Below are 18294 nucleotides of genomic sequence, written 5' to 3' on the forward strand. Positions count from 1 at the left end.
GATAACCGTTGCGACTACCGTTGTAATGGTTACCGATTCCCAGTCCTGCCTCCAAGCCATGGCTGGCTTCAGGGGAAAGTCCAAATTGGTGGAAGAGGCATTAGGCGCCGCAAATAACATCCGCCTGCTTATTGGAGCTGTCATCGTTATGCAGTGGGTGCCCTCGCACTGCGGCGTGAGGGGCAATGCCGTGGCTGATGCTCTAGCACGAGAAGGAGCGCTGGCCGTGCCCGCTTTCGAATCGCCAAGTACGTTCCAACAGGCTACGACAGTAATACGAGAGTGGGTACATGAAAAGTGGTTGAAATCCTGGGATGACTCCAACACTGCCAGGGGAGTCTGGCAGCACATGCGCCGCCCAAATCGAGAGGACCCGTGGTGGAGGCTAAAAAGGTCGGAACAAACAACAATAGCGCAGTGGCGTACGGGACACTGCCCCATAGGTGCGTACTTCGCCCGGTTCCGGCCAAATTTTGATGCCCGTTGCCATCACTGCGGGGAATCAGAAGAGACGGTGGCGCACGTCTTGCAAGAGTGTCCGCAGCTCCGCGAGCTGCGGGAGGACGTATCTAGTGGTTTACTAAATTTGTATGGAAGCTACGAGGCACTACGCCAAACAACAGAGTTCCTTACCAGGGCACTACGGGAGACCTAGGTCTCCCTGCCTTGTCACCAATTGGAGTTCATCTCAGGTGTCAGCAGACAAGATCTATTGTTTCTACTGTCGTCTACTGGAAAAACACAAAAGTTCCTTTTTAAATGAAGGATTTGACCAGTGGCAAAGCTGTACCACAAGGTAAAGCTAATTTGTTAGTGATTTTGTACTTAGTTAAGAATGAATAAAATGCAAAGACGTATTTATTTTCTTAAAAAAAACTTTAATTTCACTTATTATCCTTTTCCCTACCCAGACTAGGCCCCGCGCAACCCATTTCGCATAGGGCCCAGCAACTGCTAGGACCGGCCCTGCTTCCGGGCCAACAACGTTTTAACTCACACGTAAAACTGAGCCAACTAATTGGAGACATAATTAAATTGAACTGAATTAAAGCCACTGTAGTGAAAATGCTATGCACAATGAAACAATACACAAAGATGGACTGGCTAGATCCTCAAAGAATGTAGAGAGCTGGCATAAGTTTCATAAGGACATCATTATAGTAGGAACTAGCTAAATCTACTTGACCACAGAGGTAGCAAATGTCACGAGCTAAAACGTATTGATAATGCATGGTGAGGGGCACAACTGTTGTACAATTATATATTTATGTATTAGCTGTGAACGTATTACAAGATACCCTGAATGGAACACAAGGGCGTGGGATTTACATGACAGTGAAATGGTTGATAACACAATTATTGGTACATAGTCTATGTTAAGTCAAACTCATTCTAAGTTCTACAACAAGCCAGTACTCACTTTGAAAATACAACTTTTGACGAAGATTGGGTAAAGGATTTGTTAGCCTCCTGCCTAAAGAGGAAGACAAAATAACATAAAATTATTTAATTAGTTTCAAACTTATTCAATCTAACAATTTATAACATAGTGCTGTATGTTTATGTGTTTATGTAATAATAATATAACATAACATAAAAAGTACATCTATAAAAGATCAGCTGAATGATAAGGGCGGTGGAGTATTTGGGAAAGGGGGGGGTAGACTGAAGGATGTAAAAAGGTCACTTTATGACATTATAAGCTGCGATAAATAAAGCAACAAAACATGCGGCTTCAGTCAGATTGATTTTATCTGTAGGGTTATTATGTACCTCGAGCCTCTTCTCTGACTGCAGACAACTCACCAATATATGAAACTCTATGTCACAGCTATGGACAGATCACCCCACCTAACAACTCCATACAAAAGAGCAGATTTCATGCCATGAACAAACAGCGCAACTCAAAGATTAACCAAGGATATGTCATTTATTTTTCTCATAATTGAAACGGTGTGTTCAACAATGGCTCTGTCGTGAAGCATTGTTTTGGACTAGCTGCTATTGCTTTAACACAATTTTAAGGTATTATATTGCAACTGAAATACAATGCCTTATAATCGTGCAACAACAATATTTTTAAACGATATATTGTTCAACATAAGTAGTACTAATATGGTAAAAACTTTATCTGTACACAATATAAATCTATATCAGTAGCTTGTTCAGGAGCAGAGGTGTATAAATGTAGGATTCTTTGATTCATCTCAAATGCTTACGCAGCTAGTCAGTGAACATTTCAGGTACACTTACGTTCAGAACTGTCTACAAGATTGCTAAGATTCTCAGTGAAGTATTGCTTCTTAGCATGCCTGATGAACATTAATGGATGAGTTACAAGTTCAGTACTGCTGTATATTGTAAAGAATCCATATATTAACATCACCTTTTATCTTAGAGCAGACTTCCCACCATCCCGAACCAAACTCACCAACCACTAGCCAGATCCACTCCTGTTAAACCTAAATCTACTAAAATTAATACAACAGCTTCACTAAACAAACCTACTAAAGAAGTAATACCAAAATACCTTAAAACCTTAGTTATAAATTTTCAAAGCATTAGAAACAAAACAGCAGACTTAGAAATTTTATTAGAATGTGAGAAACCAGACATAATTGCAGGAACAGAAACTTGGCTGCATCCTGAAATTTATAATGCAGAAATTTTCAATAGTAATTATGAAATTTTTAGAAAAGATAGGGCTTATAATCATGGAGGAGTTCTTTTAGCAATAAAAAATACTCTTATAGCAGAAGAAATTACCTTACCTAACTCAAAAAATGTAGAATCAACATTTTGTAAAATTAATACCACCTCAACATCCCTAATAATAGGCAGCATTTACAGACCACCAAATTCTAGTTTAGAATACATGCAGGAACTATGTAATCAGATTACTACACTTAAAGAGACAAATAAAAATGCAGTTTTTTGGATTATGGGTGATTTCAACCTACCTGATATAAATTGGAAAACACTAACCATAGATAAACACCAAAACCTTAAGGACATAAATGAGCTTTTCATAGAAACTTTACACAACCTAAGTTTAGATCAAATCATTAAAAAGCCAACTAGATTAAACAACACATTAGATCTCTTCTTAACCAACAGACCTGGATTAGTAGTTGATTATGAAATTATCCCTGGTCTATCAGACCATGAGATCATAAAAATACACAGTCAGATAAAAGCAGTAGCCAATACAAAACCCAAAAGAAAAATCTTACTCTGGAACAAATGTAACCTGACACAACTACACCAATCTGCACTAAACTTTCAACAAACATTCTTATTAGAAAAAGACATTAACCAACCAGTCGATGACCTCTGGAATTTCATTAAAAACCATCTTAAAAGCATTATAGAAAATCATATACCAACTAAATACACATCAAACAAAATAAATAAATTCTGGTTTAATAATAGACTAAAGAAGCTTTGTAAACAGAAGGTAAACCTATATAAAAAATTTAAAGAAACTAATGCAGAAAGAGTTTACAAAAAGTATATAAAAATTAAACACTTAACCCAAAAAGTAAGCAGACAGCTGCAGAGTGAATACATAAACAATGTAATATCTAAAGATAACAACAAAAACCTATGGTCATACATTAAGTCTAAGAAAATGGAAACAACAGGCATAGCGCCATTAAAAGATGAACATAACATAATACATAATGATAATGAAACTAAAGCAAACATCCTAAACAAATACTTTGCATCAGCATTCTCAGCCCCAGGAGACAAAGACATATTACTGAATTTGAACCAAGTAAACAACATAGAAGATATAGTAGTACAAGAAAATGGAATTCAAAAACTATTAGCCAACACCAAACCAAATAAAGCTTCTGGACCTGATGGTATTCCAGCTAGATTACTCAAAGAACTAAGCAATGAGCTAGCCCCAGTGTTCAAAATACTCTTTCAGGCTTCACTTAACCAGGGCAGAGTACCAAAGGACTGGAAAGAAGCTAATGTCACCCCCCCTATTTAAAAAAGGAGAAAAATCTGACCCAGGAAACTACAGACCAGTATCACTTACCAGCATCACATGTAAAATCCTAGAACACATAATATGTAGCAACATCATAAACCACTTAGACAAACATAATGTCCTCACACCATACCAACATGGCTTTAGGAAATATAGATCATGTGAAACACAACTAATAGGACTAATTGATGATTTTTCAAAAGGTTTAGATAATAGTGAACAAATAGATGCTATCTTACTAGATTTTTCTAAGGCTTTTGACAAAGTTCACCACCATAGTTTGCTTAAAAAATTAAAATATTTCGGCATTAATGGTCCACTGCATCAGTGGATTAAAGATTTTCTGATAGGGAGAGAACAAACTGTAATAATAAATGGCTCTAAATCAACACCGATAACAGTAAACTCAGGTGTACCTCAAGGAACAGTCTTGGGTCCACTACTATTTTTAATTTACATAAATGATTTACCAAATTGCATTCGTTCAGGAACAAAAGTCAGATTATTTGCAGACGATTGCATAATATATAGAACAATAAAAACAACACAAGACACAGATATTTTACAAAGAGAATTAGATGAATTACAGAAATGGGAATCAAATTGGAGCATGTCTTTCCATCCAGAAAAATGTCAGTTGTTAAGAGTAACAAAAAAACTAAAACAAATTAATTCCACTTATCTTATTCATGGCAAACCAGTAACACAGACTAAAAACGCAAAATACCTAGGTGTTATAATAAATGAAAAACTATCATGGAATCCACATATTGATGAAACTACAAAAAAATCAAACAAAGCATTAGGATTTATTAAAAGAAATTTCTATAAATCAAATAAGAACATAAAACTAAAATGTTATTTAACCTTGGTTAGGCCAATAATAGAATATGCATCCTCCGTTTGGGACCCCTCAACTCAAGAAAACATTAAGAAACTGGAACAGACACAAAATAGAGCAGTGAGATTCATAACAAACGAATATTCGCATTTGACTAGAGTAACACCTTTAGTAAAATCACTAAATTTAGAAAGCCTTCAGGACAGAAGGCTCAAAAGTAAAGTAGCAATCATACATAAAACACTGAACCATAATCTTCAAATACAAAAACAAAATTTAATAAAATACTCTGAAAGACACAAAGATAAAGGCACATTCCTCGTCCCATATGCTAGGACAAATTTGTACAAATACTCCTTCTTCCCTAGTGCTATTAGAGCATGGAATGGGTTGCCTGAGCTAGCCAGGAAAACCAGTGACTTGGCAGAATTTAAGTCATTGGTTAATATGCATGACTAAATGCATGACGCGTAGGACGTAATCATCTTCTTTTTTGAAGTAACGTCTGTACTATATAAGATAAGATAAGATAAGATAAGATAAGATGAGACCAATGTAAGGTAGGCTAGCAAAACAAAATGATGAAATCTGCCTGAAACATGAGGTCTTACATTTAATGCAATTACTGGTTTCCTTTTTTGTTTGGAATCGGACAAAGCATGATGTAATAATACAATACTTGACCAACGATGAAAACGCAATTTAAACGTCAAAGGAAATTGCATTCGTTAGAAAGTAAGATGTAACGAAGATTTCTATTTGATTTTCACCAACATTATGTTCAAATGTATTGAAAAATTACGTCATGGAATAGTTAAAAAATAGCGAGAATTGCGTAAGAACCATCTGATTGTATCAACGGACTAGAGCCATCTGATTGTATCAACGGACTAGAGCCATGTTATTGTATCCACGGACTAGTGCCATCTGATTGTATCAACGGACTAGAGCCATGTTATTGTATCCACGGACTAGTGCCATCTGATTGTATCAACGGACTAGAGCCATGTTATTGTATCCACGAACTAGCGCCATCTGATTGTATCAACGGACTAGTGCCATCTGATTGTATCCACAGACTAGAGCCATGTTATTGTATCCACGGACTAGTGCCATCTGATTGTATCCACGGACTAGTGCCATCTGATTGTATCCACAGACTAGAGCCATGTTATTGTATCCACGGACTAGTGCCATCTGATTGTATCCACGGACTAGTGCCATCTGATTGTATCAACGGACTAGAGCCATCTGATTGTATCCACAGACTAGAGCCATCTGATTGTATCCACGGACTAGTGCCATCTGATTGTATCAACGGACTAGTGCCATCTGATTGTATCAACGGACTAGAGCCATCTGATTGTATCAACGGACTAGTGCCATCTGATTGTATCAACGGACTAGTGCCATCTGATTGTATCAACGGACTAGTGCCATCTGATTGTATCAACGGACTAGTGCCATCTGATTGTATCCACGGACTAGTGCCATCTGATTGTATCAACGGACTAGAGCCATGTTATTGTATCCACAGACTAGCGCCATGTTATTGTATCCACGGACTAGCGCCATCTGATTGTATCCACGGACTAGCGGCATCTGATTGTATTGACAGACTAGAGCTATGTTATTGTATCCACGGACTAGTGCCATCTGATTGTATTGACAGACTAGTGCCATCTGATTGTATCAACGGACTAGTGCCATCTGATTGTATCAACGGACTAGTGCCATCTGATTGTATCAACGGACTAGTGCCATCTGATTGTATTGACAGACTAGTGCCATCTGATTGTATCCACGGACTAGTGCCATCTGATTGTATCAACGGACTAGAGCCATGTTATTGTATCCACGGACTAGCGCCATCTGATTGTATCCACGGACTAGCGGCATCTGATTGTATTGACAGACTAGAGCTATGTTATTGTATCCACGGACTAGTGCCATCTGATTGTATTGACAGACTAGTGCCATCTGATTGTATTGACAGACTAGTGCTATGTTATTGTATCCACGGACTAGTGCCATCTGATTGTATTGACAGACTAGTGCCATCTGATTGTATCCACGGACTAGTGCCATCTGATTGTATTGACAGACTAGTGCTATGTTATTGTATCCACGGACTAGTGCCATCTGATTGTATTGACAGACTAGTGCCATCTGATTGTATTGACAGACTAGTGCTATGTTATTGTATCCACGGACTAGTGCCATCTGATTGTATTGACAGACTAGTGCCATCTGATTGTATTGACAGACTAGTGCCATCTGATTGTATTGACAGACTAGTGCCATCTGATTGTATTGACAGACTAGTGCCATCTGATTGTATTGACAGACTAGTGCCATCTGATTGTATTGACAGACTAGTGCCATCTGATTGTATTGACAGACTAGTGCCATCTGATTGTATTGACAGACTAGTGCTATGTTATTGTATCCACGGACTAGTGCCATCTGATTGTATTGACAGACTAGAGCCATGTTATTGTATCCACGGACTAGTGCCATCTGATTGTATTAACGGGCTATAAGTATCTGATTGTATCAACAGACTAGCGCCATCTGATTGTATCAAAAGACTAGCGCTATGTTATTGTATCAACGGACTAGCGCCATGTTACTGTATCAGCGGACTAGCGCCATGTTACTGTATCAACGGACTAGCGCCATGTTACTGTATCAACGGACTAGCGCCATGTTACTGTATCAACGGACTAGCGCCATGTTACTGTTTCAGCGGACTAGCGCCATCTGATTGTATTAACGGACTATAAGTATCTGATTGTATCAAAAGACTAGCGCCATGTTATTGTATCAGCGGACTAGCGCCATCTGATTGGATCAAAAGACTAGCGCCATGTTATTGTATCATCGAACTAGCGCAGGGGTGGGCAACCTTTTTGTATTGAGGGCCGCATTAAAAAAAGTTTGGGAATGGCGGGCCGCATATATGTATATATCTTAGAAAGATACGCTTGCTAACTGTCTTTCAACTCATATTTACACTGTATTATATTCACGTTTCTTTCTCTTTTTTTTTACACTCCACGTTGAAAAATTACAACAAGAGTTAGCATTTTTTAAACCAATTTTACGATTTTTTAAAATTGCTGTTGTCTTTTTATATCACAACATCCCCACAAATATACATTTGTACTTAATGTGCAGTATTTTACTTTTTACACTCGTGCATAATGTTCCGGAACTGTGGAACTATCTTACTAGTTGTTACCCCTGTGACTGCTGTCAAATTACAGTCAGTCAACATTGACCAGTGATTATACTTGTTTAGTTTCCACAAAAGAATGTTTGCCCACTGAATGAGACAATAATATATGTTCCGGAAGTTAATTGTCGGGACGAGGGAAACCTGCCTTTGTGGAGCATCACCAGAGAATGCTGACCATGTCCTTCAATGGTGCATACTAAATCAAGATACCCGAACAAGACTTTTCCAAAGACTATTCAGAGAACTGAATGATCTGGAAACCACTGCGCGGTTGATCTCAGATATAGAATTACTAATCTGAACTCTCCAACATGTAAAATTATAACAAAGAAGAAGAACAGATGTATGTGTACCCAAATAGTATGAACAGCAGCAAAGGTTTTTTAATTTTGAAAATACAGCTTCTGGTACCCATAAGACTCCCGTGGTAGGACTGGAACTTCTCTTTGCTTGGAGTTATGTCCTATGGAGCTGAATCAGCTCCTGCGCTAAATGGTCAGTTAAAAAATATTGAAAACTGGTTCTTTACGTCTTAAAATTTGCTTTTATAAATTGCACAGTTAAGGAATCTTAATAAGTGTTGTACTTTTAATTATTTCACTAAAAATAGTTTCACCTTTCAGCAAAGAAAAATGACAAAAATATTTTCTTTTGCATGTCTGTAGAAATTGGAAAGCCTTGTTTGAAAAGATTTAACATGCATTTATATTTCATATATAAACAACCAATTGCAATACCAGTTATAAAAGACATGAAATCTGTCTTTCACTCTTCATTAGAAATATTGATATTGGTAACAAAGTCACAGTCAATGTCCTTCGAGTAACATAAGATGATAAGATAGGGATACATTGAGTTATTTTGTTCTTAAATTGGAACTACCCGAGGTAAAACATACTTAGCTCTAGTTGGTTTGATTACTATTCGATTTCAAATAATATAATGATGAAATTTTATGCAGCTTAGTGCAAACTTTCCTGTTTAGAATTTATGGTTGGGATATGTAAAAAAAAATATATATTTTTCTCAGTCGAAGATCGAGTTCCATCAGTTGTTACACTTGCCATCTTGTTTCAAGCCTAGCCAACACTCAGACATTGTGTCTTGAATCGAGTGTATTGATGTATAGCCAATAAGCATAATCTTCGTTTACATAACACTTCTATAATGAGAGTTTCAATAATTTATATAGATATTATTTTTAATATTTTCATTTTTATATGTATATACATTGGGCACACCTGATTTCTATAGGTGTCGGCGGGCCGCATAAAACATTTCGGCGGGCCGCATGTGGCCCGCGGGCCGTAATTTGCCCACCCCTGGACTAGTGCCATCTGATTGTATCCACGGACTAGCGCCATGTTATTGTATCCACAGACTAGCGCCATGTTATTGTATCCAGGGACTAGCACCATGTTATTGTATCAGCGGACTAGCGCCATCTGATTGTATCCACGGACTAGTGCCATCTGATTGTATCAACGGACTAGTGCCATCTGATTGTATCAACGGACTAGTGCCATCTGATTGTATCAACGGACTAGTGCCATCTGATTGTATCCACGGACTAGTGCCATCTGATTGTATCCACGGACTAGCGCCATCTGATTGTATCCACGGACTAGTGCCATCTGATTGTATCCACGGACTAGCGCCATCTGATTGTATCCACGGACTAGCGCCATGTTATTGTATCCAGGGACTAGCACCATGTTATTGTATCAGCGGACTAGCGCCATCTGATTGTATCCACAGACTAGCGCCATCTGATTGTATCCACAGACTAGCGCCATCTGATTGTATCCACAGACTAGTGCCATCTGATTGGATCCACGGACTAGCGCCATCTGATTGTATCCACAGACTAGTGCCATCTGATTGGATCCACGGACTAGCGCCATCTGATTGGATCCACAGACTAGTGCCATCTGATTGTATCCACAGACTAGTGCCATCTGATTGTATCCACAGACTAGTGCCATCTGATTGGATCCACGGACTAGCGCCATCTGATTGTATCCACAGACTAGTGCCATCTGATTGGATCCACGGACTAGCGCCATCTGATTGGATCCACAGACTAGTGCCATCTGATTGGATCCACAGACTAGTGCCATCTGATTGTATCCACAGACTAGTGCCATCTGATTGTATCCACAGACTAGCGCCATGTTATTGTATCCACAGACTAGCGCCATGTTATTGTATCCACAGACTAGAGCCATCTGATTGTATCCACAGACTAGCGCCATGTTATTGTATCCACGGACTAGTGCCATCTGATTGTATCCACAGACTAGTGCCATCTGATTGTATCCACGGACTAGTGCCATCTGATTGTATCCACGGACTAGCGCCATCTGATTGTATCCACGGACTAGCGCCATCTGATTGTATCCACGGACTAACGCCATCTGATTGTATCCACGGACTAGCGGCATCTGATTGTATCCACGGACTAGCGCCATCTGATTGTATCCAGAGACTATCGCCATCTGATTGTATCCACGGACTAGCGCCATCTGATTGTATCCACGGACTAGCGCCATCTGATTGTATCCACGGACTAGCGCCATCTGATTGTATCCACGGACTAGCGCCATCTGATTGTATCCACGGACTAGTGCCATGTTATTGTATCCACGGACTAGCGCCATCTGATTGTATCAACGGACTAGAGCCATGTTATTGTATCCACGGACTAGCGCCATCTGATTGTATCAACGGACTAGTGCCATGTTATTGTATCCACGGACTAGCGCCATCTGATTGTATCCACAGACTAGTGCCATCTGATTGTATCCACGGACTAGTGCCATCTGATTGTATCCACGGACTAGTGCCATCTGATTGTATCCACGGACTAGTGCCATCTGATTGTATCAACGGACTAGCGCCATCTGATTGTATCCACAGACTAGTGCCATCTGATTGTATCCACGGACTAGTGCCATCTGATTGTATCCACGGACTAGTGCCATCTGATTGTATCCACGGACTAGTGCCATCTGATTGTATCAACGGACTAGTGCCATGTTATTGTATCCACGGACTAGCGCCATCTGATTGTATCCACAGACTAGTGCCATCTGATTGTATCCACGGACTAGTGCCATCTGATTGTATCCACGGACTAGTGCCATCTGATTGTATCCACGGACTAGTGCCATCTGATTGTATCAACGGACTAGCGCCATCTGATTGTATCCACAGACTAGTGCCATCTGATTGTATCCACAGACTAGTGCCATCTGATTGTATCCACGGACTAGTGCCATCTGATTGTATCCACGGACTAGTGCCATCTGATTGTATCCACGGACTAGTGCCATCTGATTGTATCAACGGACTAGCGCCATCTGATTGTATCCACAGACTAGTGCCATCTGATTGTATCCACGGACTAGTGCCATCTGATTGTATCCACGGACTAGTGCCATCTGATTGTATCAACGGACTAGCGCCATCTGATTGTATCCACAGACTAGTGCCATCTGATTGTATCCACGGACTATCGCCATCTGATTGTATCCACGGACTATCGCTATGTTATTGTATCCACGGACTAGCGCTATGTTATTGTATCAGCGACTAGTGCCATCTGATTGTATCCACGGACTAGTGCCATCTGATTGTATCCACGGACTAGCGCCATCTGATTGTATCCACGGACTAGCGCCATGTTATTGTATCCACGGACTAGCGCCATCTGATTGTATCCACGGACTAGTGCCATCTGATTGTATCCACGGACTAGTGCCATCTGATTGTATCAACGGACTAGTGCCATCTGATTGTATCAACGGACTAGTGCCATCTGATTGTATCCACGGACTAGCGCCATCTGATTGTATCCACGGACTAGTGCCATCTGATTGTATCCACGGACTAGTGCCATCTGATTGTATCCACGGACTAGCGCCATCTGATTGTATCCACGGACTAGCGCCATCTGATTGTATCCACGGACTAGCGCCATGTTATTGTATCCACGGACTAGCGCCATCTGATTGTATCCACGGACTAGTGCCATCTGATTGTATTGATGGGTTATAGCCATCTGATTGTTTCAAACGAACAAAGTGGATGTCTATGATGTTAGCCAGATTATCAAGATGGACAGTCCTTGTTTACAAAATTTGAAAAAGTAGAATATTTTTTTAAAAATTGATTGAGAATCAAGCCTCATAAAATCTTGTCAACTTTCATAATAAAGACATAATGATGTTTCAATAATCCATTAGACATAATGAAGTTTTAATGGACAATAAGGTGTTGATAATTTGAAAGACGACCGAACAAAATGTGTATTCGTTTATATTCTACACGAAACGTGCTTTCTTAATCGTTTATTTTACCAAGCAACAATTAACTCAACAATGTATAAAGTTTTACGTAAAACCTTTTGTTTTATAGACAGTATAATCTCTTGTATCGTTGCAGCCAAACGCTAAATAACAACAACAACAACAAAAATCTGATCTAAAATGGCCATATTCTATTTCATAGATGTTTTTATAGTCACACAAATGTGACAAGGCGGTCATGTTTGCCGGCTCTAAAGATCTTTATATAGACAACCTACTTTAGCGGAGGATACAAAAAAAAAACAACAATTTACTACTGAAGGGGGGAAGAGGGTTGGACGTTAAGTGTTCCCGCCTGGACATCAGATGATGCCATCTTAACTAGAGCTGGTGATTCCCAATGAAATAGCCCCAATCTCTAGATCTGACGGATAAAAAAGTCCCCCGGTTTCCATTTTATCTTCATGGCTGGGATATCATAACGGTAAAACGGATGGCAGTTAAACTGGATAGAATTCAAAAAGAATAGCATAAAGAATAGGGGAAAACAGAATACAAATTTGGAGTTTTGTGTCTAAATACATACTGACCTGGCAGAAACAATTAAACATTATTTGCGCAGAGGCAAAAAAAAAAAATAATTTCAATCTTCTGACTCCACATAGCTGATTGAGGATATTTTTGTTCCGGATAGACGTATAGAGAGCAATCAGAAAATAACAGAATGTTTTGTGAAGGAAGACATTGCGAAATGAAAACCTGTGACTCTAAGAGCTAACATAACTAATGAGTGTGTCAACTAGCGGGGCCAAGACTCAGATGACGTTTTTCCCCCCTTCTCACCAACTCCAAGCAAACAGTGCTTGGAGGGAGGGGGGGGGGAGACCCTGCGGTAATGATCTGAAGAGAAGAGCGAGGGGGGGGGGATAAGAAGACGTTCATATTTCCGAATCTTAGTCACGACTAATAAGAACGTGTGCGTGTGCGTCTGTAAGGGTGGGGGAGAGAGAGATGAGCCTTGTTGTCACGAGTAAGTCAAGGAACAAACATAATAGTGAGCAGTCGACACGAGTCAAGGAGCAAGTAGCCTACAATAGGAGAACTGAACACTGGCATTGTTGTCTTCCCCAGATGACGTTGGCACAGAAGTTCTCTTCATAAGACGCCTTCATTACAAAGTCTAACTAGATAGCGCTGTATAGCAGCCTTTGTTTTTTATTTCGAAAACCAATGACATGTAGATTTCATGACGAAAAATATATGTTTTTGATACAGCCTAATTGTATTTATTTTTTGTATTTACATCAAGCAAGCCTTTAGTAGTATATAAATACGAGCTCAATAAAAAAATCTCTTTTCTACACACCTATTCAGAACTCAGATGATTTGTTTTTCCTTTCTAATCACCTCTGATCTCAGTCAGCTACAAGTCTTCGTGTGTATGCTGTTTGAGACAATTTGAAGCTCTCTGAAGTCTACCTCTATCTTTTTGTTCAGAATTACGTAATGTGGAAAGTTGTCTATAGTATTTAATATGAATGTTTGTCCAGGCTCACGATTAAAAAAAAAACAAACGTAGCTGGTTTAGTGTTTACAGTGAATGGCTCCATTTACTTTCCCTACAAACAAAACATCATTCACGTAGGCGGGGCATGTTTTTATACATGGTATGCCATGTTTCTAAAACAGAAAACAAGATTCTGCCAGTAGAATTATTTTATATTTGTGTATTTTGAAATTCTCTGTATTTATCTTTTAAATTCATGATTTCAACTGGATCTCTAATTCTGCTAAACGCTTACTAAAGGCTTATTCTGCCCTAGAAATAATCATGCTATATGGTACTAGAAACTCGGTACTTTACAATCAATGTTACACTTGTCTACAAACTACCAGAGATACGTGTCCTGCTGTAGATACAATGATCTTTTTTTTTTTACTATTTTACTTTAAAACGTCACCAGCTCCGAGGTCTGAAAAGCCTAATCGACAGCATTGTTTGGGTGGACCATCGATCTGACCATCGGATCACCGATTGTCATGCTGATGCAGTGGAAACGGGAGAAAATTTCCTCCTCAAGTGTTTCCTGTCTGTTAGTCACGATAGCAAGAGTAGGGACGTGAGGGAAGGAGATTTAAAATCAAACACAGGGGCATAGTAAAATACACACACACGCACATCAAAATAACCCACACATACACACAGAGTGATCCTATTAAAACTAAAAATGTGAAGCAGCTTATATAGATTTCGTTTCAGTGAAATAAAAAGGCAGAGCGTGAGACGAGCTGGCTCAATGGCATTGAACTAAATTCAGTTAGTTAATGAAGTCTAAATGACGCCGTGAAGCATGAAACGTTCAATTTGTCTCGAGATTGTGCAAGTCTGAACAGAACAGTTCTCTGGCCGGCGAGTTTAAAAATCTTGACCCAGACACGTCATGCCTTGTGAGAAGAGATGCGGTTTCATTCAAGCCATGGAAATAAAGCCTGGGAATTTACAGAGTATGAGACTGCCTCTTGAGGAGATGAGAATATTTGGTTCTACATTAACAGACAGGGCAGTGAAACTCAAGGTTTAAATAGTAATATTTCCAAAATTTTATTTTTTAAAAAGTACACAAAAATAATAATGTAAATAATATTAGCAATATATTTACAGAAGTAACAAAAGAGCTTCATCTTCGAGCAATCAAGTTTTAAGAAGATCGTAGAATTTACTAGTTGCCAAAGCAAAAAATGAGATCGTTCTCTATTGAAAGTTAAATCTAAGTTCTCTTTGTTGCCCGCACCTTTGATATATAGTAACTTATGTTTGCATCTCAAAGATGTTCGACGCAGTGCTCCGTACAGTTCTCCAGCCTTCAAAATGTAGTTGCTAGCCTCTAAGATAGTAGAAGTAAACTTTTTTTTTTGCCTTGCGACTAGCATCACGTAGTTCTCCGAGGACAACTGACGTCACAAAAGCACAACCTTTATATCGCTGTACTGTCCATGTTGGCACTGACCAGAACATCATAATTAGTTGTGCTGGAATATCGTAGATACTTGTATACAGGTATATCTATCCTTGACATCGTTTTCAACAAAAATATATTGTTTAGTCTACAATGGATATGTGCTAAGCAAACTGATTTGTTTTTTCTGTTGAAAAAGTGATAACGGTAACATACATCTTTAATCGACAATCAAATGACTGTAGTGAACTCAAAAGTGTTCTATAAACCCTATATACGAATCCCCCGCCCCCAAATCCATTAAACAGCCAAGTCATAATTATCTATATTTATTTGAAATAAATAGTTGATTCCTAACCACAACTATAACGTTGAAAAGTATACAGTTAAATTTAAAAACAAAGGAGAAGCGACATTCCCGTATCACTCCTTACAGTTTGTATACTTTGATCAATACTACAATAGTTTCATACATCCTTAAAATAACGCCATCCTCCCCCCCCCCCCCTCCGGTACTGACTAAACTTCGTTCTCCTATCCACCACCCCTCCTCCAAATAAAATTTAAACTACAAGCCGAAATAGTTTTGACTAAGATGTCATCTTTCACGACCTGAACACCCAGAGTGTAGACATTCAAGTCTTGGCACGGGAGTCGTATGAACGTTGTGACAGCTCAAGTACCGGCAGCAATAAAGAAAGGATCGGTGGTGGTGGGGGTTGGGGGATGGCGGGGTGAAGGCGATGTAATCTTTTAGTGCTCACACTATTGTCGATCAATATCCCTCACACTGCGATAACGTGTGTTCAATGTTGTGCAGGAATTATCACACCTATCAATAATGTCCTCACAGTATTAAATGCAATAGCACCATAAAACACACTTATAATGGAAGTGTACTGTCTACTAAGCAACGATCACACGAATTACTGGAATGGACTAAGTAGAAAAGAAAACAAATTTCTCAGCGTCATCTTCATAATGCGAATGTCTTGAATCCTAAATTAAGGAAGAATAGTATCTTGTGCAGACCCAACTGTGACCTAAATATTGTAAACGGTCTGTTACTGAACCGACGTATGAATGTCATGTTTTATGTTAAAACTTGGGTCGCTCCGCCAGCAAAGTGAAGAACTGTAGTGGTTTTTCTGTGTCTGGACGAGACGGTCGTCTCAGCGAGTGGAAGACATTTCAGGTGGTTTGGGAAGGCAAGGGTTCTTGGGACAACCAAAGATGATAGAGAGCGACACTGACTGTGAAAGTTGTGACAGTGACGAAAGACAAAGGCAGCGACAGTGAATCTTCTTGAGAAGATTTATCAACCAAGACTGTTATCTTTCTTTGTAGTGTCCTGATATCACATGTAAATAAAAAGCCACCGTCTTTTACTCCTTTCGTTGAGTTACATGCCATAGGTTTAAAACAATATTCTGCTTTGTCTGCCGGAGGTTCTCTTTTCATCACAAGCGCAAGTTTTCGAAGGCAGCTTTTAATCTCAAATGTATGGGTATCTGGTGGTGTATGCTTTAATGGCTGCTTTAATGGCTGTCTCTTTCGTTAGTAAAAGGTAGGTACATAAAACAGTGAAACCTCATGGGGTTATAGATTTGTTAAATGTTCTGTCACTAATCACTCTTTACGAAGCGATCTCTTTAACTTTGTTATTCTTCTCATAAAGGAAGTTTACTATTTACTAAGCAATCATAAAAGAAAGAAGTGTCTGATCCTAAATGATAAATGTAATGGCACTATGATAATTTGTTCAGGGTTGCAATAGTTTCCAATACCTTCAATAACAACAACGGAGTAGCAAACATTTGTATGTAAAAAAAATCAAGAAAGCACAAACATTCGTTATTGGCTCAAAGTAAGGAAAAACTAATCAAATCAATAACAAGATAGTAAAATTACTTGCCGGTTACAAACGTTAGACCCCAATAACACTTGACATTTTCGTTCGTTATCAGTACTATTTATATCTCAAGGAAGTGAATACAATCACACAATAGTGTATACAGAAATCTATAATGAAGGTGTAGGAACTCTTCAAAAAACAACAAGAAGACGTTCTCGAGCGATGACTTTTAGAAATGAACAACTAGCCCAATTTTTGAGCAACAAAAATAGTGGATTGACGCTGATCGTGTTAATGTATACAAACTGTACCCTTCGGAAAAACAAGTAATATAGTGTTTGGACGGCTATTTATTTCAGAAACAGCTCTAAACATTTGACAGTTTGTGTACATCTTTGGGGGTAAAAATCCCCCTAGTTTGAATATTATAATTTTTAAAAATAATATCATCTTAAGATAAAATTTGGCTTAAGTATTTTTTGTAACATGCTTTCAGCGGGAATTCCCGCATTCGACTCAAATGTTTCTTCGTATTCGGTAATGAGTTGAATACATAATTAAACGTTCATGAACGTTTGGCGCTCATTCTTAAGTAGAAGAAACTTGATGCAGCAATAAAAAGTAATAAAAAGAATGAGAAAGAATAGATCACAATTAGCTCATAAAGGAGGAATTGATTAGGGAAAAACTCATTGTTTAAACGATAAAGTAAGCTAGACATTCATATTCTAAGAAAATACCCCATTAAACTTAACTTTTACGCGTCTTACAATTGAGTCATTACAACACAAACTTTGATCCGTTAGCTACAGGACATTCTAGCAGATTAGGTTAATTACAATTCTCTCTAACAAGACAAATGAATGCCACCAAGCTTATTGGATTGTATATTATATTACAATGGATTTATGGCAAATTGTTTCCCATCGACACACACACACACACACATAAATATTATTCTGTAAATAAAACCCTTTGGCCTTATTGCTTTTCAACGAGAACTTTACGAGCTTGTATTTCGGTTGCTTTCAAAAATAAATGACTCGTATCGCTAAGTTTGACTTCCAAAGCAAAATTTCTTCCCAAA

The 18294-nt window shown here is 38.7% G+C and overlaps 1 protein-coding gene across 10 annotated transcripts in view; it reads right to left on the minus strand.

Annotated features, from left to right (window-relative positions):
- LOC106078375 (zinc finger CCCH domain-containing protein 10-like) overlaps positions 1-18294 on the minus strand; it is a 104141-nt gene that overhangs the window by 46348 nt on the left and 39499 nt on the right. For 8 of the 10 annotated variants that reach the window (XR_008778785.1, XR_008778789.1, XM_056034564.1 and 5 more), the window contains one exon: positions 1421-1474. Coding sequence is in view for 1 of the 10 variants with exons in the window: in XM_056034520.1 (XP_055890495.1) it covers positions 1421-1474 (54 nt within the window). In the remaining 9 variants the exon portion in view is untranslated. Of the gene's footprint in view, positions 1-632; positions 732-1420; positions 1475-12985; positions 13166-18294 lie in introns of those variants that run through there. The other 2 variants (XM_056034571.1, XR_008778792.1) reach the window with 2 other exon arrangements.

This window comes from Biomphalaria glabrata, chromosome 1 (assembly GCF_947242115.1).
Source record: "Biomphalaria glabrata chromosome 1, xgBioGlab47.1, whole genome shotgun sequence".
NCBI classification, from domain to species: Eukaryota; Metazoa; Mollusca; class Gastropoda; family Planorbidae; genus Biomphalaria; species Biomphalaria glabrata.